Source organism: Hyaena hyaena, unplaced genomic scaffold (genome assembly GCF_003009895.1).
Source record: "Hyaena hyaena isolate Hyena2069 unplaced genomic scaffold, ASM300989v1 scaffold_299, whole genome shotgun sequence".
Classification (NCBI taxonomy): Eukaryota; Metazoa; Chordata; class Mammalia; order Carnivora; family Hyaenidae; genus Hyaena; species Hyaena hyaena.
The window spans coordinates 1,001,856-1,026,896 of NW_024080930.1; the positions used below are offsets into that span (position 1 = coordinate 1,001,856).

At 37.7% G+C, this 25,041-nt stretch overlaps 1 protein-coding gene and 1 non-coding gene across 2 annotated transcripts in view; one reads left to right on the top strand and one right to left on the bottom strand.

Annotated features, from left to right (window-relative positions):
* Positions 1 to 25,041, bottom strand: part of JMY (junction mediating and regulatory protein, p53 cofactor) — a 97,428-nt gene that overhangs the window by 34,695 nt on the left and 37,692 nt on the right. Inside the window, exons 2-4 of the mRNA XM_039247462.1 lie at positions 21,698 to 21,871; positions 5,640 to 5,790; positions 608 to 777 (exon numbers count right to left, since the gene is read on the bottom strand). Coding sequence (XP_039103393.1) covers positions 608 to 777; positions 5,640 to 5,790; positions 21,698 to 21,871 — 495 coding nt within the window. The remainder of the gene's footprint in view (positions 1 to 607; positions 778 to 5,639; positions 5,791 to 21,697; positions 21,872 to 25,041) is intronic.
* Positions 1,023 to 1,107, top strand: TRNAR-UCG. Its single transcript has one exon. It is a non-coding gene; the product is annotated as a tRNA-Arg (tRNA).

Sequence of the window (25,041 nt, forward strand, 5' to 3'; positions counted from 1 at the left end):
TGGGAAATTCTAAGAGATACTGGTTTAAACATAATATAACCAAATAAAATTCTTCTGCCTTAGGATTTTTCTATTATTTCTCTGGACAGTGAAACTTTTAAATAATTGTCAGAGCTTTGAGGGGCACCTGGATGGCTCAGTTGATTAAGTATTGACTCTCGGTTTCAGCTCAGGTCATGAACTCCTGGTTTCATGAGTTCAAGTCCCCCGCTTGGGATTCTCGTCTCCCTCCATCTCTGCCCCTCCCCCAATCGCAAAGTCTGCCTCCCTAAACAAATAAAACTAAAAATATATATATATTTAAGAAATAACTGTCAGAGCTTTGAAACTTATAGTACAAAAAGACAACAATGAAATTCTAATGTCACCTCTTTAAATAGTGTACCGCTGCTGACAGTCACACTGTGATGCTTATGAGAATACCTTACATGTCTACCTCTTCTACTACTGGAAACTCAAATCAGAGGACCATCATGAGTATTACCTCATGGAAACAATGCAAAATTAACTGCCTACAGATTCAGAAAATTCCAGTCCTATAAAAATATAAAAATCAAATAGCAAATCTTATTTTAGGTTTTATTTATTTTCTGATGGTTTTTGTTACCTCTTCTTTTAGCGCATGTTTTCTTTGTTCCAAACAGATCTCTTTTGCTCTCATCATCTGCAAAGTCTCCTTAGAAACTGCATACTGAAGTTTTTCCATTCTTTCTGCAGCTGCTGCCCACGACGCTTTACCAAATTTCTTCTGATCTGCTCGCATTCGATCGTACACAGCTATTAATAATAATATTTTAAAGAGACATTAAGATATAAGACAACTTGATTCTGAATAATTTCAAAGTTTTTGTTCTCAATAACCATACACTTAAAGATACAAATCTCAGTCCCTTAGGTTTCCTATATAGCAGCTCTATAACAAAACTCAACAATATCCAATATCTTAGATTCTAATGTCCTCACTAATAATTCTAAATAATCATCCTCAGAAAATTGTGAAGATAAAACTGATGACACAGGGTGCCTGGATGGCTCAGTCGGTTGAGCGTCTGACTTCGGCTCAGGTCCTGATCTCACAGTTCGTGGGTTCGAGCCCCGCGTCAGGCTCTGTGCTGACAGCTAGCTCAGAGCCTGGAGTCAGCTTCAGATTCTGTATCTCCTTCTCTCTCTGACCCTCCCCTGCTACCGCTGTTCTCTCTCTCAGAAATAAATAAAACAATAAAAAAATAAAAACAAAACTGATGACAGATTTTAAAACTTTTTTAATAAAATATTTGAGAAAGTTGTAGGCACACAAAAGGGGGAGAGAGGGCGGGGGGGGGGGGGCGGCGTGAGAATCCCAAGCAGACACTGCACTGTCAGCAGGGAGCAGGACATGGGGCTCGATCCAATGAACTGTTGAGATCATGACCCAAGCGCAAATCAAGATTCAGAGTTGGACACTTAACCGAATGAGCCAATATTCTTCCACATGTTCGTTAATAAATTCTAAGTTCATATACTTTATTTTTAAAAGGTTTACACTTTTTCCCGAGTATGCTAACTGAAATCAGTCATAACTATTTAAGATTATTTGAAATTACTGAAACCCATGTGTTAAGTTTTTATCATTCTGAGTCCTCCAAAAATACTACAAAAACCTGATGGAGCAAAAAATAACTCCTAAATGTTAGCATGGAACTTATTCAGAGGTTAGAGTTGGAAGGGCACAACCAAACCCCAAGGAAAACCTCTAGCTGCATCTTGCACCTTCCCCACAAAGGGAATTTTTTATTTGCCACAACAGAGCCCAACTTTAAGAGATACTTCTTGGGGCGCCTGGGTGGCTTAGTCGGTTAAGCGTCCGACTTTCGCTTAGGTCATGATCTCACGGTTCGTGGGTTCGAGCCCCGCGTCGGGCTCTGTGCTGACTGCCAGCTCAGAGCCTGGAGCCTGTTTCAGTCTGTGACTCCCTCTCTCTCTGACCCTCCCCTGCTCACGCTGTCTCTCTCTCTCTCTCTCTCCTAGAAATAAATAAAACATTAAAAAAAAGAGAGAGAGAGATACTTCTTGACAATCAAATAGCTACTATCTTCTAGTTACAGAACTTTATCACTTACAGTATAGTACAGTAGTGGCTTATCCTGGGTTCTTACATAATAAAACCAACCATCCTTATGCCCACCCACTTTAACAGGTTAGAGACACACTCATCATAAAAGAGGTAGGCAATTTGAATAGTACGGAAGATCTTTAAATGAGTACACATTCACTAGTAGTATCTTTTATATGTCCAGAGTTAAGTGATAAATAATTTTGTACTGCCACAGTCTCCTAACCATCTTGTGCAAGGAAATATATCTCAGTAATCTTTGCCTCTGGCTGATTTTTATGAAATCTTAATTTTTTTAGACTAACACAAGTCACAGTAAAAATTTAAACTGTAGAGGCAGGCTTGTAACCAAAAAGAGCAGTTTTTCAGGCTCAGCTCTTCCCTATCCCCTAGTTTCAGTGCCCACTGCTTTTCACTGTTTCTGGTGGTTACTTCAATAAAAAAATGCTGCTGTTTCTCAATTTACTTTAAAAACTATCTTTTGAGTTCCTATTATAACAGATGAAATTTTGCTGACTTACAGTCTCCTTTCAATATATTAATTCTTTCTATTTGTTTTTCTGTGACCTTCAAGTGCTAATGAAAAGACTTAAGTTTTTAATGCACAACCTTGCACTGAATTTCAACTTTAGGCTAACAAGTAAAATCTATTCATTTTGGTTGAACAAATAATTCTGCAATTTTAAATTTCTGCCTTTCTTTTAAAACTGTATTTTAATATTTCTACAACCATAAGATCAATACAGTAGTACAATGTAGGGTAATAAAAAGAAAAAAAAAACCCTAAATGATTTGGAGTGAAATAATTGAGTTAAATTCCCAATTCTATCTATAAATGACACATAACTTTTGGTAAGAGATTTAATTGTTCTTGGACTCAATTCCCTTGATGAGAAATGAAATATAGTACCTAGTCTAAAAGGCTTTGTAGGATTTAAGTGAGAGAATTACAGTTATCAAAATGTCTCTTCCACTTCACATGGCACCGTCACTTCCTTGTTCTCTACTTTAGTCTGGGGGGTAGCTCCCTGTCCTAATTCAGTTCCATGTTGTTACCTACCATAAGAGCTAGTCTACATTTAGTCTTCCAATACCTTGGATAAAACATATTCTTACAGTTCGCTGTTAACTCACTTCACTTAGAATTATTTTCCAACAGCTCAAAATATGACAGTAATAAAGAAAATCATCAGTGTACAATGTTTGGAATACCCCTAGAACAGTATAGGGGTTTCTCGCCAATAGATTCTTCTTTCCCTCTGGTGGCAAGAATAAAGATTTTTTTCTAAGTAGACCATTTACATTATCAGGATAACAACTCTATAATAATGGTCTATGATAATCAGTCAATGTGGAAAACAAAACTCTGAAGGCCATGCAGTTCTGGTGTTCACAAATTATGTTAAAAAAAAAAAAGTTTAATGAGTTAACATGTATACTTGTCAGAAATGATCCAATTTAAGATGTTTTTAAAAGCTCTGCAATAGGGGCGCCTGGGTGGTTCAGTAGGGCAAGCATTCGACTTTGGCTCAGGTCTTGATCTCACAGTCCATGGATTCGAGAGCTGCATCGGGCTCTGTGGAGACAGTTCACAGCCTGGATCCTGCTTAGGAGCCTGTGTCTCCCCCTCTCTCTGGCCCTCCCCTACTCAGGCTCTGTCTCACTCTTACTCAACCAACAAACATTTTTAAAAAGCTAAGCAATAGTATATCAAAATTAAGTTACATCTGGCTCTGTATAATAAAGAAAAGAGAAAAGGGGGCTGTTTAACTCTTCCTTTAAAAAGTGAAATTAGAAGGTTACCATTCTGAATGGAAACATAAAGGAGGGCTTTTACTCTCAGCAGCATAAAGCAAAAGAGAGATCTTCATTCCGCTTCTCTAACATTGGGGGGGGGGCGGGGGGGGGGGCACGCAGGAAACAGACACAAGAAAGCAAAAGTAAAAGGCCAGGCAAATATCTGTTTGGGTTCAAGGGCTTCCTGCTAGGAAAAAGTCACTAGGAGTGAGGTATAAAGAAGTCTACAGTGACTCTGATGAATCATTTGGAACCCTAGAATGATGTTCATCATACATAAAAAAAAAGTTTTGATTAAAACTAGAGAAACAAAGTATACAATAAGAACAATCATCAAAACTGTAAAGGACCAAAACCAACAAACTATAGGTCATATAATCATTTCAATTATGTAACAAGCCATATATTAAAAAATTGATAAGCACACAAAGTGGCTACATTGGCAGTAGAATTACCGATGTTGGAGGGGGTCCCTCTAATATTCTAAATTTTCTGTAATGGTTATATATTTTCAATCTTAATACAAGGTTTTTTAAATATTAAAAAGTGCGTCTGGAAAGCAGACTCTAAACCAAATGATTTACATAAAACAATTTATAAAAATAGTTTACAGTAAGAAATGACAGCTTTTAACATATTGTCAACATTTTAATGTATTGTTCTCTTACTTTTGTAGAATTAAATTTTAATTTAGGCTTTAAAATTATCCTAATGCTCTAAGGTAAATACTCAGGAGTGGACTGCTGGATCATATGGTAAGCATATCTCTAACTTACCTACAAAACTGCATTCATTTTGCAGATTGCCTGTACAATTTTGCATTACCACCAGCAATACAGGAAGGGTTCTTGTTACTCTGCATCCTTGTCTGCCCTTGGTATTTTTAGTACCCTTTTTTTTTTTTTGGGATTCTTATAAGCATGTGTTGGTATCTCATCGTGGTTTTAATTTGCATTATGCTAATGACTAATAGTCTCACCCATCTTTTCAAGTGCTCATTTGCCATCTTTATCCTCAGTTCAAGTCCTTTCCCCATTTATTAACTGAACTGTTTCCTGTTTCATTTTTAAGTGTTCTTTATATATAGTCTGGATACAAGTCCTTTGTCAGATTTTATTTGCAAATATTTTCTCTTGAATACCCTCTGGTACATGGCAGAGGCAAAGTTCTTAACTTTGGTGAAATTCATTTTATCAATTTTTTTCTTTTATGGTTCATACTCTTCACTTTTCACTTTTAAACTTTAACAGTTTGTATTTGTAGTGTCACTGCTACAAACTCTGCCTACCTCTCTAGATTAAGGATTTTTCGTATTTTTCTTATGGAAGTTTCAGTTTTCTTTTTTTTTTTTTTTTTTTAATAAACCTAAAAAGTCTGTATGAACCCCCAAATTTGTAGCAGTTGGTGAGAAGAGCAAATGACCTGGGGATCGTCTAAAATTCCAAGTTGTGTCTTAAACGTGAGAAGTCTTGTCGGGAACTCTGCCGTTAAGCTGTGGGGTAACTGGTTAATCAGAATTTAATTATGTTATACTACCACTCCATTACTATGTTTTCATGTGGAGTATGTGTAAATACATGTCCAGAAAAGAATGAAAAGATATACCTTAATTGGTTGATAGTGATCTTTTTCAACTGCTAGGACTATGAGTGGTCTTTATACACTTTTCTACAAGCCTGCTGCAAACAAACTATTTAAACCACTCCTTTTCAAAAATATCTAACAAGAATAACTTTAGTAGGAAACTCACCTTTTTGTGCTTTAGCTGTTATTTCAAAATATTTGACAGTAAGATCCTGAATAGACAGCACAGCCATGTGAGCTTTTCGCTGCCAATCAGCATCTTCTTTTTGTAGACTTTCAATTCTTCGAGGACCCAGATAGTCATTCTCCATGGAAATCTTTACAGGGGAAAAAAAAAAAGAAAAATTAAGAAATCTATTTCTTTACTCACTCCATAAATATTACTGAATATTTACATATCAGGCATTGGACCTGGTGCCAAAACAAAGGATACTTATATTTCCTTGCTCTAGAGTACAAGCTATAAATTTACAAAACAAGTAAATTAACCACCATGTTAAAGATACATTTTTTTAATGTTTATTTTATTTATTTTGAGAGAGGAATGAGAGAGAGCAGGGGAGAGGCAGAGAAAGACTCCAAAGCAGGCTCATCAATGTCACCACAGATCCTGATTTGGGGCTTGAATCCATAAACCATGAAATCATGACCTGAACTGAAACCAAGAGTCAGATGCTTAATAGACTGAGCCACCCAGGTGCCCCTAAAGATATTTAACACAGAAATCTGTTTCCCATTCCTCTTTGTCTTCTTTTTCATCCTTCCACTCCTCCAAATATAAGCAACGGAATTACAGCAAAATGGTAAGATGTTATTTTGGGGTGCTAAGATAACAAAAAATGTATTTCCTTCTTTACGGTAGTTACATTTTCAGGTTAAGAACTATTATTGCCAATAAGGGCACCTGGGTGACTCAGCTGAGACTTTGGCTCAGGTCATGATCTCACAGTCCGTGAGACCACGTCAAGCTCTGTGCTGACAACTCAGAATCAAGAGCCTGCTTCCAATTCTATGTCTCTCTGTCCCTCTCCCATTCATGCTCGATCGCTTTCTGTCTAAGGTGAATAAATGTTAAAAAAAATTTTTTTTAAAGATTTCTGCCACTGAAATACTTCTAACTGACATATATAAAATAATTGAAAACTCCAAGTTGTTAAGACTGATAATAAATATATTAGCCCATCTATCTACTAACAATCCCGGGTCAGAAACAATAGACAAAAATTAACTACTGTTTTCAAGAGTTACACCTAAAACAAAAGGACAAATGAAAGTTGAAAGCTGAATTATGGACAGGAAGGTACCAGGTAAACGCTAAAGTAAAATCACAGAGGTAACAATATTAATATTAGAATACTATAAAGGTATGTTTAACAGGTAATAAAGGTGAAATCCAGCAAGACTAGCAGTGAAGTCTTTGTGCTCTCCATCCTGCTTTATCATATAGTGAGAAAAGACTGCTTTAAAAAATGGGAGGCACAGGGGCTGGCGCGAGGTGGAATGAGGATCATCTCAGTGGCTCAGTTGGTTAAGTGTCAGCCTTTGGCTCAGGTCATATCTCAGTTTGCAGGTTTGGGTCCCACACTGGGCTCTATGTTGACTGAGTGGAATCTGCTTAGGATTCATTCTCTCTCTCTCTCTCTCTCCCCCCACCCCTCCCCTAGATAAACTTTAAAAAATTAAATATGAAATTAGTTAACACCTTATTAGGAGGATGAAAACACAGAAAGATATAAACCCATCCTCGGCAGAATTCTGAAAAACTAATCAATTATAAGCCACCAAAAAATTAGCTTGAAAAAATTCAGAAGTGGATTAACACAAGCCATATTCTCTACACAGTACAATAAACAAATTAAAAGACTAGCCTAAACCCAAAATAAAATTTTAATCACCAGAATGGAAGGTTAACACCTGGTTTTACTCTGGAATAGAAGGGGAAATATATGCAAGAGCATATATTATAGAGCACAGCACACACTCAGTAATTTATTAGCAGTGTTATGAATGGCAAGGCATAAGGAAGGATCAAGAATAATGAAAAAAATCTGTATGTGGAACTGCCACTTCCTCAAAAAGTAGAACAATGGGGGACTAGCCGATTTCAAAGGGGAGCAGATCAAGGATTTCACTTTACATATGTTAAGTTTGATTTTGCAAAGGTCATGGCTAGAGATATAAATTTGACAGATAATATTTATAGCCATGAGAGTAGATGAGGTTATCTAAGTTAGTCAGGAGGAAAAGCCTCATGACTGACCCTTAGGAATTCTAACATAGTAAAGCTGGGTGAACAGCCTACAAAAACCAAGCCAGAGGGAATGGAGACACCAGGAAAGGGTGGAATCAAGAAGCAAGCAAGATTCAAAGTAAGAGAAATTAACCCTGTCCAACACTGCTTAGGGGTCAAGTAGGATGTCAACTAGGATCCAAGATCTAACAGCAATAGGATCACTGAACTTAGCAACATAGGTTCTGGAGTATAGACAAACTTCCTTTGCCTATTAACTCCCATCACATCCTTATATCTCAGTTCAATTACTGGGTTCATGGAAGTTTTCCCTGACTCCCCGTTATAACCTCTTCAGTGCGACACATTTAACTTTCCCTCATAGCGCTGGCACAATTCCACTTTATATGCTTGGGAACTTTAAATATTTTATTTTTATTTGTTTTTGAGAAAGACAGTAGAAGGCAGTGAGGGTCAGAGAGGGAGACACATAACCTGAAGCAGGCTCCAGGCTCTGAGCTGTCAGCACAGAGCTCGATGGCTTGAATTCACAAACTGCAAGATCATGACCTAAGCCAAAGCTGGATGCTTGACCAGTTAAGCCACACAGTCACCCCTTGTAAATTTTAAATATTAACTGCTTTCCCCCTTAATGTTTATTTTTTGCTTTTCACTAGCACACAGCCTGGTACAAACCATACAATCAAATGAATGAGTAAATAAAAATTCACTCTACACCTGTTTATTTAAAAATATTTTTTTCTTAATGTTTTATTTATTTCTGAGAGAGAGAGAGAGAGAGAGCGAGCGAGCACGTGAGCAAGGGGAGGGTCAGAGAGAGAGGGAGACACAGAATCTGAAACAGGCTCCAGGCTCTGAGCTAGCTGTCAGCACAGAGCCCGATGCAGGGCTCAAACCCACGAACCATGAGATCATGACCTGAGCCAAAGTCAGACGCGTAATCAACTGAGCCACCCAGGCACCCCTACACCTGTTTTTGAGGAGGAGAAAGATGCAGACATGAGTATAAATAATACTCTTTTGACAATTAGTCTGAGTAAACAGAGAAAAAAGGGTGTTGCTACAAGAGGACAAAACTTAAGGGTGGACCCTTTGCTTTCTGTTTTCTTCTAATGAGAGATCATGGAGCAGGATGAGTCATTGTTAACAAGTATCCAGCAGAGGGAAAACAAAGATGCCAAGGGGAAAATGGGGCTAATTATGCACCATGGGAAGGGATAGGATTCAGAGTACTGGTGTAGTGATTTGCTCTTGGTAAATGTTGGAATAGTTCCTCCATGGACATAAAGTAAGGCAGGTTTTGGATTTGATAGAAGGATGAGTTTTCCCCTCTGAAGAAAGAATCCAGATAAAAGGTTGGTACAGGAGAGGGGAGGAGAGAAGACACAACATGATTGCTTTTAGACAGTAGGATGACAAACCATTCAGAAAGACTCACTAAGTAAATATTTTTCAAAAAGTGGCCATGGTTAGTGTGGTCATGGTGAAACAGGCACAAACTCACATACTGCTGGACCAACTATAAACTCATGAAAAACTTTTCTGGGAAGTATTTTATGATACCATACTCTTTGTATTTTTTTAATACCATTTTCTTACCTATTTAAGAAAATATTCAAAGAATAATAACCAAAAATGTTAACTGCAATGCTGTTCAAAATAAAGAAAAATGTGTTCCAAATATCTAAGAATAGAGAATGTTACTTATGATACACCTATAAAGTATAATTCTATACAAAAATAATGCTTATGAAGTTTTTAATAAAGGCAAATGAATATAATATTAAGAAATCAAATCATGAACATGATTTCAACTACATAATGTCAAGGGAAAAAAGAAAATATATAGAACGTATTAATGATGTCATTTTTTGTCTGAATGTGGGTGACTATTTTTCTTCCTGTTTAAAAGTTGTACTTTCCAAATCTCTATTGTATATGTGTTGCTTTTATAATCATAAACTTAAAAAAATGCTTTATTTCTTCTCAGGTTCAAAAACCATACCAACTAGACAAGTTGAAGACATATAATCCCAGAGGTTTCCTGTTTCTGGTCAAGCAAACAATGAGCTCCTGTTTTCATATATGAGGACCAGCAAGAGGCAAATTATTAGACTTACCTCTTTTTTTCCAGTGTGTATGGGAGGGAGGGGAAGTGGAGATATGATCAGAACCTAAATGTCTTCTTTAAAAGTTGGAAAACAGAATTATGTGAGCTCCATTTCTGGAACTACAAAAATAGTGCCAATAGTTAAAGATAATTAACTCAGGAGCAGAAGTTTAGATTCTTGATACTGGATTCCCTACTCACCTGGACTAGAATTTTTTTGTTTTAAGTTTCAGAAGACAATTTACTCATCTCCAATCATATAAACTTTTATGATGCTACTGGATATGGCTGCTATTCTTCTCCTTTTTAGACTTTACCATGGATAATATTTGGATTCATTCAATTATATAAATTGATAAAAGAACCCACTGTACTGGGTACCTCAGGGGATATACTGTAAGGCACATAATCTACTAAGAAATTTAACCATCTAATTGGAGGGTAAACAAAGACATATGTGATGTAGAAATCTGTTTTCAAATTAAGATACCTGGCAGTGATACTTATTAAATAGACCTTTAACAAAATCACTTAACATTCAATTATTCATTCAAAATGAAGACATACTATTTTCTCAGTGACAGCTTAGTACTAGGCACTTAGGACAGCAATATATTCAGCCTAGTTGAAGGCAAGAGGTACCAAAATAAACAATAACAGAGTATGAAAAATATCATGATAAAGTATACCTAAGATACCATAGGTAGCACCAGCTATGGATGTTTCAGTACTAGTCTGGGAAGAAAATTTCTAAAGGGAACAAGGAGTAAGTAAATTCTTAAAATAATAAGTAGAATTTTATACAAGTATGTAAAACAGTGAAGGGTGTCTCTGTGTAAAAAGAATAAAGTTATTTTAAGAACTTTACGAAAAATCAAAGGTTTGGAATGAGAGGACTCATTTAGCTGCTTCGATGAGGATATACTTTACTGAGGTTCAAAACTACAGAGAGCGTTTTGAAGGAGGGGTATGATTTTGACACATACATACAGAATATACATAGGGAAGGAGGACCACCCAAAGGGACTGCTGGAGGAAAGAATAAACCTCAGCAAAAGCCTACAGGTGGTTGAAGTTCAGTGTATGGTAAGAGACAGTTCAGCATGGCTTGAGTTTAGGTAAAATAAAGATAATAGGAGATAAGACTAGTAAAGGAGGTTGTGATCACTATTAGGAGGCCTTTAAATGTCAGCCAAAGGAAGTTATAGGTAGTTTGACAGACAACAGAAAACCATTGTGGGATTCTAAGCAATAAGTAGCATATTTACACATCAGCTCACATAATGGGTCCCAGAAAGGGGTACGTGGGGAACTCGGTAGATTAAGCGTCCAACTCTTGATTTTGGCTCAGGTCATGACCTCACAGTTCATGGGATCAAGCCCTATATCAAGCTCTCAGCCGATGGCACATGGCCAGCTTGGGAGTCTCTGCCCCTCCCTCACTGGCATGGGGGCACACACTTTCCCTCTAAAATAATTAATTTAAAACGGTGGGGGTCCCAGAAAGACTTGTTTTGTATCTAACAAAACCATCAAGGTTGTGCTTTGTTATGATTATCTCTGATTTTAAAACACTCAAGTTAAAAGGCTTAAGATTAACATTCACAAGACTGGAATAGAGATTTACTATATTGAATACTGCACTCAGCATATTACATTGGAAGTCATTTTCTTTCTTTTTAAAAAACTTTTTTTGATGTTTATTTTTGCGAGCGTGAAAAAGGGAGGCAGGAAGAGTGAATGGGAGAGGGTAGAGAGAGAGGAAGACAGAGAATCCAAAAGGCTCCAGGCTCTGAGCTGTCAGCACAGAGCCTGACACGGGGCTCACACTCATGAACCTGTGAGATCATGAACTGAGCCTAAGTTGAATGCTTAACCAACTGAGTCCCTAGAAATTCTTTTCAAGGACATGATTAAGCTTTGGGCCCTTTAACGGACTTGGTTTATTGTATGTAAGGCCATTAGCTAGGTTATTAGGGTTTTTTTTTTTTTCCCTTAACTTTGAAAGTTTGAAGTATATGTAAATTCTTCTCTATCAGTTCAGAGTTCATTCCTAATGCCTTGTCGTGTGTGTGCTGGGGTTAGGGCTCTGCAAACCACATTTAGGCTTTATCAATATGAAGGGTTGAAGGAGGGAAAAGACATATGCTTCTTCCTATGTGTATCGCTTGACTTTCTTATTTGCTATTATTCTCCTGAGCATCACCACTGACTCACTTCTTCATTCCAACATCTGCAATTAGTTCCTGAAGCAGTTAACAGAATCCAGTTTATAGTTTTTCAGCCTTAGTAGAACGAGCCTCACTTTGTGGCCCCTAAGGTCATCTAGCACCAGTGTGCCCTATTCTTAAAATCTGGGTCTCTCCACTGAGCTCAGATACATGAGCACTTGACAAGTAATACTACCTCCCTCAGTCTTCAACTCCACACAGCCCATTTTCCATGCTAAAGTTTTAAAACATATCTCTTTTCTGTGTGCAAAAGCCACGAGTAGTGGCTGTTTTTGCAACTGTTAGCTCTCATATCTTAGAGTGATCTTCTTAACTATCTGGTTAACAACTTTATACCAAGTTAATTATTCCTATCAAGTACCCTCTGGTCAAATAACTGATATACTTTTGCAATCAAACCTCCCAAGACAAAGCTATGGGGTATAAATTTAATAAACAGAACAGTGTTCAAAATTTTAAAATCTAGAATTAAACAGAAACCTTTTTACTTGCATGGCTAACTACTGTACAGAAGTGAGGAAACTTGCATCATGGCTTTTTAAAGAGAAAAACTTCTTAAATCTGTTGGTAATTATTTGAAGACAGCTTATACTTTGACGTTGAACCATCTTCAACTTTACTATACAGGTATATTCAAATATACACAACACAAACATGCTCACTATGCTTTTTAAATGCCTTCTGAAACTCAGTAGTTAATTAATACTGCAGCCAACTTTTAAAAAATATTATAGTTTATTTTTCTGAAGACATTATGCCAGGTTACTAAGTTCTTTTCCTAACTTGGCAAGTTTGAAAATGTACAGCATTGGTCAGCTGGACCATGTGCTAAAAACAATGACATCTCTGTTTTCAGTTTCATGGCTAGAAAGAAAACAGTGCCTGTTTTTAAAATGGGGGGAGGGGGGAATTATGTATCAGTTTAGGTAGCTATAGTGAGACTAACTTATAAATACAAGTTTCTTGGTATCAATTACTTACTATGAAGTACATCACTTCCTTGGATACTGGGTTTTATATGAGAAATTTAAGTGTTACTCCTGTCTACTGTTGAGTTAGTGACTGAAGAAGAGGTCAAAAAGAAATAAAACAAAACCTCCAATTCTCAGATGAATCATATGCCAAGATCAAGATCAGTCTGTATAAATACTGATGTAGTAGTACCTTAAATACAAATTTTCCAGGCCCAGGAATCATGTGAAGGTGACTAAGATTAACAAAATGAGGGAACCTGGGTGGCTTAGTTGGTTAAGTGTCAGCTCAGGTCATGATCTCATGAGTCATGGGTTCGAGCCCCACCTCCAGCTCTGTGCTGACAACTCAGAGGCTGGATCCTACTTTGGATTCTAGGTCTCCCTCTCTCTCTGCCCCTCCCCCTGCTAGTGCTCTGTCTCTTTCTCTCTCAAAAATAATGAGATGATTAGATTTGGAAGCAACTGCTCATTCATTTTTATATACAACATAAATGCTAAATGTGACATTCAAGGAAAAGTATGAAATAATGCTTTCAATGTGAGAGAAATTTAAAGGCAATGAACCCAAAGAAAAAACAGCTCAGGTAAGAGATAAGTAACCTAATGTATACTGATGACACTATATAGTTCACAGTTCACATGCTTACAGTATATGATTGTCCACTAGTATAAAAACTGCACCCTACACAAAAGCAACCGGTCAAGAGGGCAGAGAGTGGAGACTCCACAAATTCAGCACATCTTTTTGCAAACCCATGTATACTGCTGCATATTCCCAGAAGAGGGCCCTTTTCTCATTTGCTAGAATAGGAGCTGGGGAAAGTATTTTACATGAAGACATCTACAGATTTGCTTGGTCCTGGAGGAGAGGAAGTGGGGGAAGAGCATATTTAAGATTCAAGTAGGAGATAATTGGCAAAATAAGGTGCCTGGCTACAAAGGAGAGAGAAGCATGGAGGATGCCTTCAAGATCCTAGTTTATTCACTTTCAACAAGTAAGTTGGCCAAGGGGCACCTGGGTGGCTCAAGTGGTTGAGCGTCCAAATTCACTTCACGGCATGATCTTACTTCTTGTAAGTTCGAGCCCTGTCAGGCTCTGTGTTGACAGTTCACAGCTAGGAGCCTGGAGCCTGCTTCAGATTCTTCGTCTGTCTCTCTGCCCCTCCCCCGCTCGCTCGTGTGCGCTGGTGTGCTCACTCTCACTCTCTCAAAAATAAACATTAAACAAATTTTTACAGAAGGAAATATAAAATAAAAGTTGGCCAATGTGTTTGAAATGCTTTTAGCTAACTCACAAAGATAATCAGTAGGCCAACTCAGTAACTGACCCTGACTCACTATTATGCATGGTTTAAAAATCTATATAGAATCATCTAGTTTGAATCTCACTCTGCCGATGCAGATAAACTAAGGCCCAGAGAGATTTTAATTTTGAGTTCAGTGTGTTCCTTCCCTTGGCTGTTTATAGTTCTTTTAAACATATGTTTCTTAAACTTTAGTATGCATTTTAATCACCTGGAAGGCTTGTTAAAGATTGCTGAGCCCCTCAGTAGAGTTTCAGTAGAGATATGACCTAAAAACAGGAATCTGTATTCTGTAACAAGGTTCCAGGTGGTACTGATGCGACTAGTCTGTGGGTTACATTTTTGAGAACTAATGCTTTTAAGTTTATTCATTCAGAGAAAGAGTGAGAGCTAGAGAAGGGCACAGAGACGGGGAGAGAGACAGAATGAGAATTCCAAGCAGGTTCCACACTTTCATGACAGAGCCCAATGTGGGGTTCAAACTCTGGATCATAACCTGAGCCAAAGTCAGATGCTTAACCAACTGAGCCCCTCTGGCACTCCAAATCCTATTTATTGAGTATGCTTCATGAATAGGTTCTAGATGCTTTGTGGAGTAAGAAGATTAGTGAAAAATCTCTATTAACTGCCATTTATGTAAATACAATTGAAACTATATACTAAAGTATATCTAATATAAAATATATAACTATTATCATAAGATATTAAACATAAAAATAAAAATGCATTAGACATTCGGGGTGCCAAGTTAACTTCTTTCCTATCATACTTTAATATCTAAGTTAATGAAAGCACTGGAAATTACATTCTTTATAAAGAATCTAGGGGGGACACCTGGGTGCTCAGTCAATTAAGCAATTGACTTGGACTCATGTGGTGATCTCACTATTTTGAGTCCAAGCCCCACATCAGGCTCTCTGCTGTCAGCACAGAGCCCACTTTGGATTCTCTGTCCTCTTCTCTCTATGCCCCTGTCCTGCTTGTGTGGTCTTTCTCAGAGATAAACATTTAAAAAAAAAAAAAGTTTTTAATAAATAATCTAGAGAGCAAAGGTCAAACTCCACAGGATCCTTTAGTGTGCTAGCCCCTGACCACCGTTCCTCTAATTTCCTTCAAATGCTTAGACCCGGGACACAGCAAACAACTTACACCCTGTGGTGTAACTAAAACAGCAAGCTTTGCAGTCAAACAGACATGTGTTTCAATCTCAGCCATGTTATTTACTGGCATCCACCAATGGTGCCAGGTGGTAGTGAGGCTTTGGTAATTTGTTCATAATTAATTTCGACTAAAAGTCCAAACACCTGCCTATTCACACTGTACCATTCCTGTTTTTATCTGGAATAGTGTCTATTCCAATGTGCAATGCATACGTATGTACCCCCTTCTTATTGAATTATTATTCCTCAATAGTGAAGTTCTCTATAATCTTTTTCATTATATCTTTAGGTAGTGTTTATCACTCCAGTTTGTGTGCCTCTACAACTCTACACAGTGCTCATTCATTTTCCTATTTGAAAAAATCAACTTTATGAATTTATAATTTACATACAACAAAATGTTCCTGATTTAAGTGTAAATTTTTATGAATTTTGACAAGTTTATATGTCCATGGAACCACTGCAATCAAAATTTAGAGGCTATCAATCACCCAAAGGATGCTACTCTATCCGTTCCCTCTCAATCAATCTCTAATACCCCAACCCAGGCAACAAACAGTAAGCTTTTTGTTGATAAAGATCAGAACCATCATCTCTAGAATTTCATGTAAATGAATTCATACAGTTTACACTATGTCTTCTGTTGAGCATAATTTTGTCAACTATTTTATTAAACTTTAATTTATGTACAAATGAATCCATTTTAAAAGTGTTCAATCTGATGAGTTCTCTGTACACCCAAGAAATCAGCACCACAATTGAGATGAAGAACATTTCTTCTATCACCTCCCAAAGATTGTCCGTGCCCCTTTGCCATGCATCCCTTCACACAAGTATAGACTCCTTTGAATCTGGCTTCTTTGACTTAGCAATATCTGAGATTTATCCATGTTGCTGTGCCTATCAATAGTTAATTACTTTGTGTTGCTGAGTTGCTCTAGTATGGAAAAACCACAGTTTGCTTATTCATTCACCTGTTGATCATTATCTGGACTTGTCCCGTAGAGGCTGAGAAGAAAGGTGGCATGAGTATTAGTCTATAAGCCTTCTTTATGAACAGAGGTTTTCATTTCTCTTGTATAAATAACTATTATTTGAACAGGTGAGTAGTAAGATATGTATACATTTAAGTTTTGAAGAAACAGCCTGTTTACCAAAGTAGTTATAACAATATAAAATGTGCTAGCAATGTAAAAATTCTAGTTGCTCTACATCCTCAGCAGCCCTTTCAAAATGTTTATTTTGAGAGAGAGGCAGCCCTCCCATGGACCCATTGTGGGGGAGGGGGAGTCACATAGAGCCAAGAGAAAATTCCAAGCGACTGCGCTGACAGCAGTGCCCAACACGGGTCTTGATGTCATGAACTGTGAGATCATGACCTGAGCGAAAATCAAGAGTCAGACATTTAACTGATTCAACCAGACACCCCAGAATTTTTAATTGTTATTTATTCTAATGGATGCGTAACTCATTATGGCTTTCACTTGAATTTCCATGATGACAATTTTAAGCTTCCCTGGGTGTACTCAGCTATTACTTCATGTGTCTTTTTTTTTTTTTAATAAGTAACTTGATAAGTAAATCAGGTTTAAGATAGCTTTCAAGTTAATTTTTGTATATGGTATAAGAATTGAGATTGATTTTTATATATGGGTATTCAGTTCTAGTAACCATTTGTTGGAATGAGGATTCTTCCCCCGCCCTCTCAAACTGCTCTCTCATCTGATGGAAAATTTATTATATAACTATGCATCTATTTCTGGATTCTATTTTATTCTGTTGATCTATATTTCTATCTTAAACCAATACTACAATGTCTGGAATTCTGTAGTTTTTTAAGTTTTCTTTTGTTTTGTTTTTTGTCTTTTTCTTTAGGTTTGGAATTCTCTAGCTTTTTACTAAGTGTTTAAATCAGGTAATAGAGGCCCCTGAGTGGCTCAGTGGGTTAAGCATCAGACACTTGGTTTTGGCTTAGGTCATTATCTTGTAGTTCATAAGCTAAAGCCCCACTACTAGGGCCACGCTTGAAGTGTAGAACCTGCTTGGATTCTTTCTTTCTCTTCCCTGCTCATTCTGTCTCTCTAAAAATAAATACATTTTAAAAATACTTTTAAAAAGGAATTTTAGGGGCACCTGGGTGGCTCACTTGGTTAAGCATCTGACTTCAGCTCAGGTCAGAATCTCATGGTTCCTGAGTTCAAGCCCCAGGTTGGGCTCTGTACTAACTTAACCTCAGAGCCTGGAGCCTGCTTAGTGTTTTGTGTCTCCGTTCCTCTCTTTACCCCACCCCCACACAGCTCTGCCTGTCTCTCTCTCAAAAATAAACAAACATTAAAAAGAAATTAAAAGGGGGCACCTATATGGCTTCGTTTTTTAAGTGTCTGACTTCAAGCCAGGTCATGATCTTAATACTGGTTGAGTTTAAGCCCCACGTCAGGCTGTGTGTTGACAGCTCAGAGCCTGGAGCACTCTTCGGATTCTGTGTCTCCCTCTCTCTCTCTCTGTCCCTCCCCTGCTCACACTCTTTCTCAAAAATAAACACTGAAAAATAATAGGAAAAAATATTTCTTAAAAAATCAGGCAATAAGCCCTCCAATTTTATCTTTTCCAAAATTGTTAATGCTACTCTAGTTCCCTTGTCTTTCCATTAACATTTTGTAATTAGCTAGTGAGTTGCCATAAAAAAAGAAAAACCTACTATATTTTAGCTTGAATGTACATTTCAACCAAAAACTGGCATCTAAACATAGTCTTTCAAACCATTAACTTGATCTTCTCATTTCTTTAGGTACACTTCATGTTCTTCAGCAAAATTTTTAATTTTTAGTATAAAGAACTTTCACATATTTTGTAAAACTTCTTCTTAAAGACTTCATGTTCAGAGATGCTAATAATGACATTTAAAAATCTTTAGTTTCAAGAAGACAGAAAAAGCTTTTAATATTGACCTTGTAACCAAATTTACGAATAATTTGCAACAGCTTTGTTTTTATAAGATTCTTTAGAGTATTTTATATATATAATTATGTGATGTAGAAGTACAGAATGCTTTATTTTGCCCCTTCAATTTATATATGCCTTTTATTTTTTTCTGGCTACAAACTTCAGAACAATACAGAATAAAAGTGTAGAGAGTAAACAATCTTACCTTGTTCCCAAGAACTGAGGAATAAAATTTAGTCATTCACCAGCACGTATGATGCAAGTTAGGCTTTTCAAATATACCATCAAGTTGAGAAAATTTGTTTCCTCCTACTGTGCTAAGCTTTTATCGTGAATGGCAAGGGACCTTTGTTAAATGCTTTTCTTTTGATTTTCCTCCTTTAATGCGGTAACTTACACTGGTTAATTTTTTTTTTTTTTTTTTTTTTTTTAATTTTTAAAAACTGTTTGTTCGTTTTTTGAGAGAGTGAGAGACACAGAAGCCAAAGCAGGCTCCAGGCTCTGAGCCATCAGCACAGATCCCAACATGGGGCTCTAAATCACAAACTCAGAGATCATGACCTGAGCCAAAGTAAGATGCTTAACCAACTGAGCCATCCAGGCACCCTTGGTTTATTTTTTAAAATATGTATTTTACTGAAGAGAAAGGGAGGGAGAGGAACAGGGAGAGGGAGGAAGACACACACACACACACACACACACACACACACACACAACCAGGAGAGAGGGACACATAAGCAGCAAGCATGCAGGGGAGGGGCAGAGAGAGGATCCCAAGCAGGCTCTACAGTGCCAGCTCAGAGCCCAGAACTCATGAGCCATGAAATCATGACCAGAGCAAAGACCAACAGTCACTCAGCCAACTAAGTCACCCAGATGCCTCTATACTGGTTTATTTTTGCCAACCTTGCATTTAAGATAAGCCCTAATCATATATACTGTATCATCTTTATTGAGAGTGAGAGAGCACATGCACTCACACACACACAAGGGATATGGGGTGGGGTGGGAGAGAATCCCAAGCAAGTTCCTTGTTGTTGGCATTGAGCCCAACCTTGAAATCATGACCTGATGCTTAACTTACCTCCAAACACCCCTTTCTATAATGTCATTTGATTTTAATATCAGAATAATGCTGGCCTAAAAAAATAAGATGGGAAGTACTCCTGCCTTTATTTTCTGAGTTTTTGTAGAACTGGCATCATTTCTTCCTTAAATAATGTTTGATGAATCTCAAAGGATGTCATCTGAACCTTTAGATTTCTTTGCAGGAAGGTGTTTAACTATGACTTCAACTGTTAATATATAACTATCAATATTCTTCAGTTTCTCCTTGAATTTATTTTGATAATTTGTATTTCTTCTAAGAAATGTAAGTTCTGTAATTTATTGGTAACAATTTGTTCCTATTTCTGTACAAACTTTTAACAACTATAGAACTGGAGTAATGACCTAACAGATGTGTGTTTAACATTTTTTTTTTTAATGTTTATTTAGAGAGAGTCAGAGGGCACACACATGCAGAAAAGGAGGGAGCAGCAGGGTGAGAGAGAATCCCTAGCAGGCTCCCAAGCGCTGTCAGCACAGAGCATGATGCAGACTAGATCCCATGAATCATGAGATCACAACCTGAACCAAAACCAACAATAAGATGCTTAACCAACATTGCCACCCAGGTGCCCCAATATGTGGTTCTTTTTAAAAAATCAAATCACCTAGAAATAGAAAATATATGGGGATTTTTATACACCAAATAACCAGGTTTTGGTTTCACTCATTTTTTTTTTCACCTGTTTGTTTCTTTTTCATTGACCCCCACTCTATTAATTTAATTTTTGGGGTTTAACTTGTTCTCTTTTGCTAACTCTTTTCTAAAAAAAATGTTTATTTTTGGGACAGAGAGAGAGAGAGCATGAGCAGGAGAGGGAGGAGTAGAGTGAAAGGGAGACACAGAATTCAAAGCAAGCTCCAGGGTCTGAGCTGTCAGCACAGAAAATAATGGGGGGCTCAAACTCATGAACTGCAAGATCATGACCTGAGCTGAAGTTGGACACTTTACCAATTGAGTTACCCAAGTGCCCTGGTTTTGCTAGCTTCTTAAGATAAAAGTTTAGATGACTGATTTTACATCCTCCTGCTTCTCCAACAACCATAAATTGCTCCATAAATACAGCTTTAGCTTCACTGCTTGATATCTTCCCAAGGGATCAGGAAGAAATTTTATGGACCTAAGTACACTTGTTCATTTCCCAGAACGACATAGAAGAATAGCTAAAAGAACATCATAAAAAGAAAATATTCATGGGGTGCCTTGGTGGCCCCATTCGTTAAGCATCCAACTTTGGCTCAGGTCATGATCTCTCAGTTGGAGGGTTGGAGCCCCACACTGGGCTCTGTACTCTGTGTCTCCCTCTCTCTGCCGGTCCCCTGCTCATGCTCAATCTCTTTCTCTCAAAAATAAACATTAAAAAAATTTTTTAAAGAGAAAAGAGAAGAAAAACTTATCACTTGCTCAAAAGATGAGAGAGACAGAGAGACAGTGCATGGGTAGGGGAGGGGCAGAGAGAGAGAGGGAGATCTAGGATCTGAAGCAGGCTCTAGGCTCTGAGCTGTCAGCACAGAGCCCAACACAGGGCTCCATCTCACAAGATCATGACCTGAGCCAAAAACGGACACTCAACCAACTTAGCCACCCAGACACCCCTTGAGTGTCCAACTCTCGATTTCAGCTCAGATCACAATCTCACAGACTGTACATTCCAGCCCTGCATAGGGCTCTGCATTGACATGGGGGAGCATCCTTGGGATTCTCTCTCCCTCGGCCTCAGCCTCTTCCTCTCACTCTCAAGATGAATAAAATCTTACTAACTAAACTAAGGTCTTCCCAGAAAAATTTTTCCCATAACTTCTGGTAAAGAAGCCAAGGGCTACACAATACGCAAAATACCAAAAAGGAGAAGAAAAGTACAAGAAAATGGGACAAAGATGGGAATTTCTCAATTTATCTACAACATTACTTTCTAGATTCTTCTCATCCCTAGCTATTCAACAGAATCACCTTTGAGATACTTTAAAAATGAGGTTCTCAGGCTGTATGTAACCTGAATGTAGCAAAATAGAATCTTTGGGGAGAAAGAACCACCTATCAGCATTTTTGAAAAGCTCTTCTTGTAATTAAGATGTATGGCTAGCCAAGTTGAGACTATAAAACAGGGAGGCTACTATGTAGGTTAAAAAAAAAAAAACAATACCTTGATCTGCTGTCTCCGTAGCATGGCCAGTTCTCTCATGTCTCGGAATGGCTGTAGTAAATACTGATACAGTTCAGTTGTGGCTTCCGCAAGGCTGCTATACGCTTCATCCTCCATTTGATACAAGTCCAGAAGCTCAACCATGCTTTCTGTATTCTTGTGCTTGTCCAACAGCTGAGGAACAAGAAAGTTTTTTTTTTTTAAACAAAGAAATCTGATTATAAAAGCCTATAAATATTTGCTTTTAACTCCCTCTCTTATCTCACAAACTTGGAATACTGAAACACAGATGGAAGGGAAGGGACTAAATGCTTTTCGTAACTCATCACCATGCCCGAGGTGTCTTACTACTCAAGATGATCCACTCAATCAGCCTTTCAAACTCATTATACTACTCTTGTTGTGTGGATTTTCTAGTACTCCATACTATCGATTTGCCTAGTCTTATGCCATTAAAAAATTTTCCCCTCCTATCTCATAGGTTTCTCTGTATTTATGTAAAACTCAGTCAGTTAAGCATATCCAACTTTGGCTCAGGTCATGATCTTAAAGTTGGTGAGTTTGAGCCCTACATCATACTCTCTGCTGTCAGTACAGAGCCGGCTTGGGATCCCCTGTCTCCTACTGTCTCTGCCCATCCCCGCACTTGCTCTCTTTCTTGATCAAAAATAAATTAAAAAAATTTTTTTCACTGCTAATGTACACATTACTGATGAACTCCTCTCAATATATTTACTAATTCCCCCAAATCTTCTTGCCAGTCTGCTCCTCTTCCCAGTTTAGAACACTCCCAAAGTAACTTAACTACTGTCTATCACTTCCTTCAAAAATCTAGTTTGATAAAAACTTCATCTGTACTAAAGGGGATAAGACTGACTATGACAGATTTTTATAACTCTTAGCACCCCTTTATACTAACGTGTACGTCAACAAATACAGACTGAGCATCTAACACATTAGACACTAGACTTAAGAGCTGGGCATACAAAAAACATGGTCACTCTCTTCAAGAAGCTTACAGTACAATAATCAGAAACTAAAGTTTTTTTAAAAGTACAAATTGTGATGTTTTAAAAAGTAAAAGTAATACAGTGAAACAATGAATCCCAGGAGAAAGAATAAGAGGTAGGGAAACAGTGATAAACTGTGTCACCATGAATAGAAAAGGTAAAGAAGATAAGCAATCCTTTTCCAAGGATCCAAGGAAGCTTACACTAAAATTTAAAGAACCTATGATGGGGCACCTGGGTGGTTCAGTCAGTTAAGCGCCGGACTTCGGCTCAGGTTATGATGTCACAGTTTGTGGGTTCGAACCCCTCACTGGGCTCTGTGCTGACAGCTAGCTCAGAGCCTGGAGCCTGTTTCAGATTCTGTATTTTCCTCTAGCTCTGACCCTCCCCTACTTACTGTCTCTATCTCCGTCTCTCAGAGACAGGCAGGCAGGCAGGCAGACAGACAGACAGACAGATAGATAAAAAACCTATGAAAGGGGCACCTGGGTGGCTTTTGGCTCAGGTCATGAGACAGACAGACAGACAGACAGACAGATAGATAGATAGATAGATAGATAGATAGATAGATAGATAGATAAAAAACCTATGAAAGGGGCACCTGGGTGGCTTTTGGCTCAGGTCATGATCTCGTGGTTCCTGAGTTTGAGCTCTGCATTGGGTTCTGTGCCAACAGCGGGGACCTTGCTTGAAATCACTCTCTCCCTGTCCCTCCTGTGCACATGTGCTCTCTCTCTCAAAATAAATAAACTTAAAAAATAAATTGAAAAAAAAAGGAACTTATGAACAAATCATGTAAGCAAGACAATATTTTATTTACTTTTCACATCCACTTACCTAGTGATGGTCTCATTTTCCAAAAGGGACAAAATTCCGCTTTTGGTTCTATAGCTCAAGTTTTTATCTTCCTCCCCAACTTTTTGCTTTAGGTTACCATACTGTGCTACATGAATACTGAATTAGAGTCCAAATTCACTTTCTGCCCTGGTTCTTAGCACTAAATATAGCAGCACCTATGCATTAGTCTTCTGCCTACTACATCATTAACAATCATGATGGCTCAGATAATCTAAAGTGCTTTTATGACAAAGATGTATCATATAAACACTAGTTTTACTACTGTTTTAAGACAATTAAAATTCCAACATTCATTGGTAATATGGAGAATTTCCATTTCCAGTATCAGCGGAGTAGTTCCTCTTTGACCAATTCTCCCATTGATTGTAACTATAAACCCTGGGCAAAGTATTACAAAACTACTATCTGAAGGCCCTGTAAAGTAAATAAAAACTGGAGAGGACATCAATACTTAGAAGACAAGAAGACCCTAAGTGAGTTTTTATTCATGGCATTTGGCCTGAGGGCAGGTCCCCATGGCTACCATAGGAAAGTTTGGCTAAAACAGAAAACTATAGCTTTGGTGCTAGAAAAGTCAGGGGACAGATTTCAAAACAACCACTGCACCTAGAAAAGAGGGAGAAATGTGAAAAGGAGAAGACCAAAGGAGGAAATCTCCAATTGGTATTTAAATTCTACTCAAATCACTGGAACTATATATGCATAGGACACACTATCAAAATAGTAGCTAATGACAATAACGTTTTTAGCTACTCTCTCTGCAAGAAAGACAGAGTTTGCAGTTGAATCAATCAAATTTATGGTCTCTGCTAAAACAAAATTGTAAAAAAAAAAGAAAGAAAGAAAGAAAAAAGACATCCTCTAGAGAAATGTAACACACAAAATAGGCTCTGCAAGGTTATCGTTTATAATGTCCAGTATACAGTCCAAATTTAGAAGACCTATGAGAAACATGAAAGCAAAACTCAATACTCAGACACCTCTTATAAAATGAAATACGTTTTGATTTAGCAAAGATTTTAAAGTGATTATTACAACAATGCTGATGGACACAAAGGAAATATGCTCATGAAGAGTAAACATACAAAATCTAAAAGGAGGGAGGAGAAAACATGGTGGAGCAGCACGGAGACTCTCAGGTTGTCTCGACCCTGAAATGAAGCTAGATTACCACCAAACCATTTTGCACACCTAGGAAACTGATCTGAGGCCTGACACAACCATCTGCAAAACTTGAGCCACAGAACTTGGCAGGTACACAGTGAGGAGAGTAAACTGGGGGATAGAAAAACCACAGAGGGTAGGGAGCTCATTTTGTGGGGAAGCCAGAGAAAGAGGGAAAGTGCAAGAAAAACACTCCTCCAAAAGTAGCTGGAGAGAAAGAGGCAAAGAGTGAAAACATTTGCAGGGGAATGAACAAGAAATACATTTTCCCAAACCAGGAAGAAAAGGAGAGGGTTTCAATACCACCAGGAT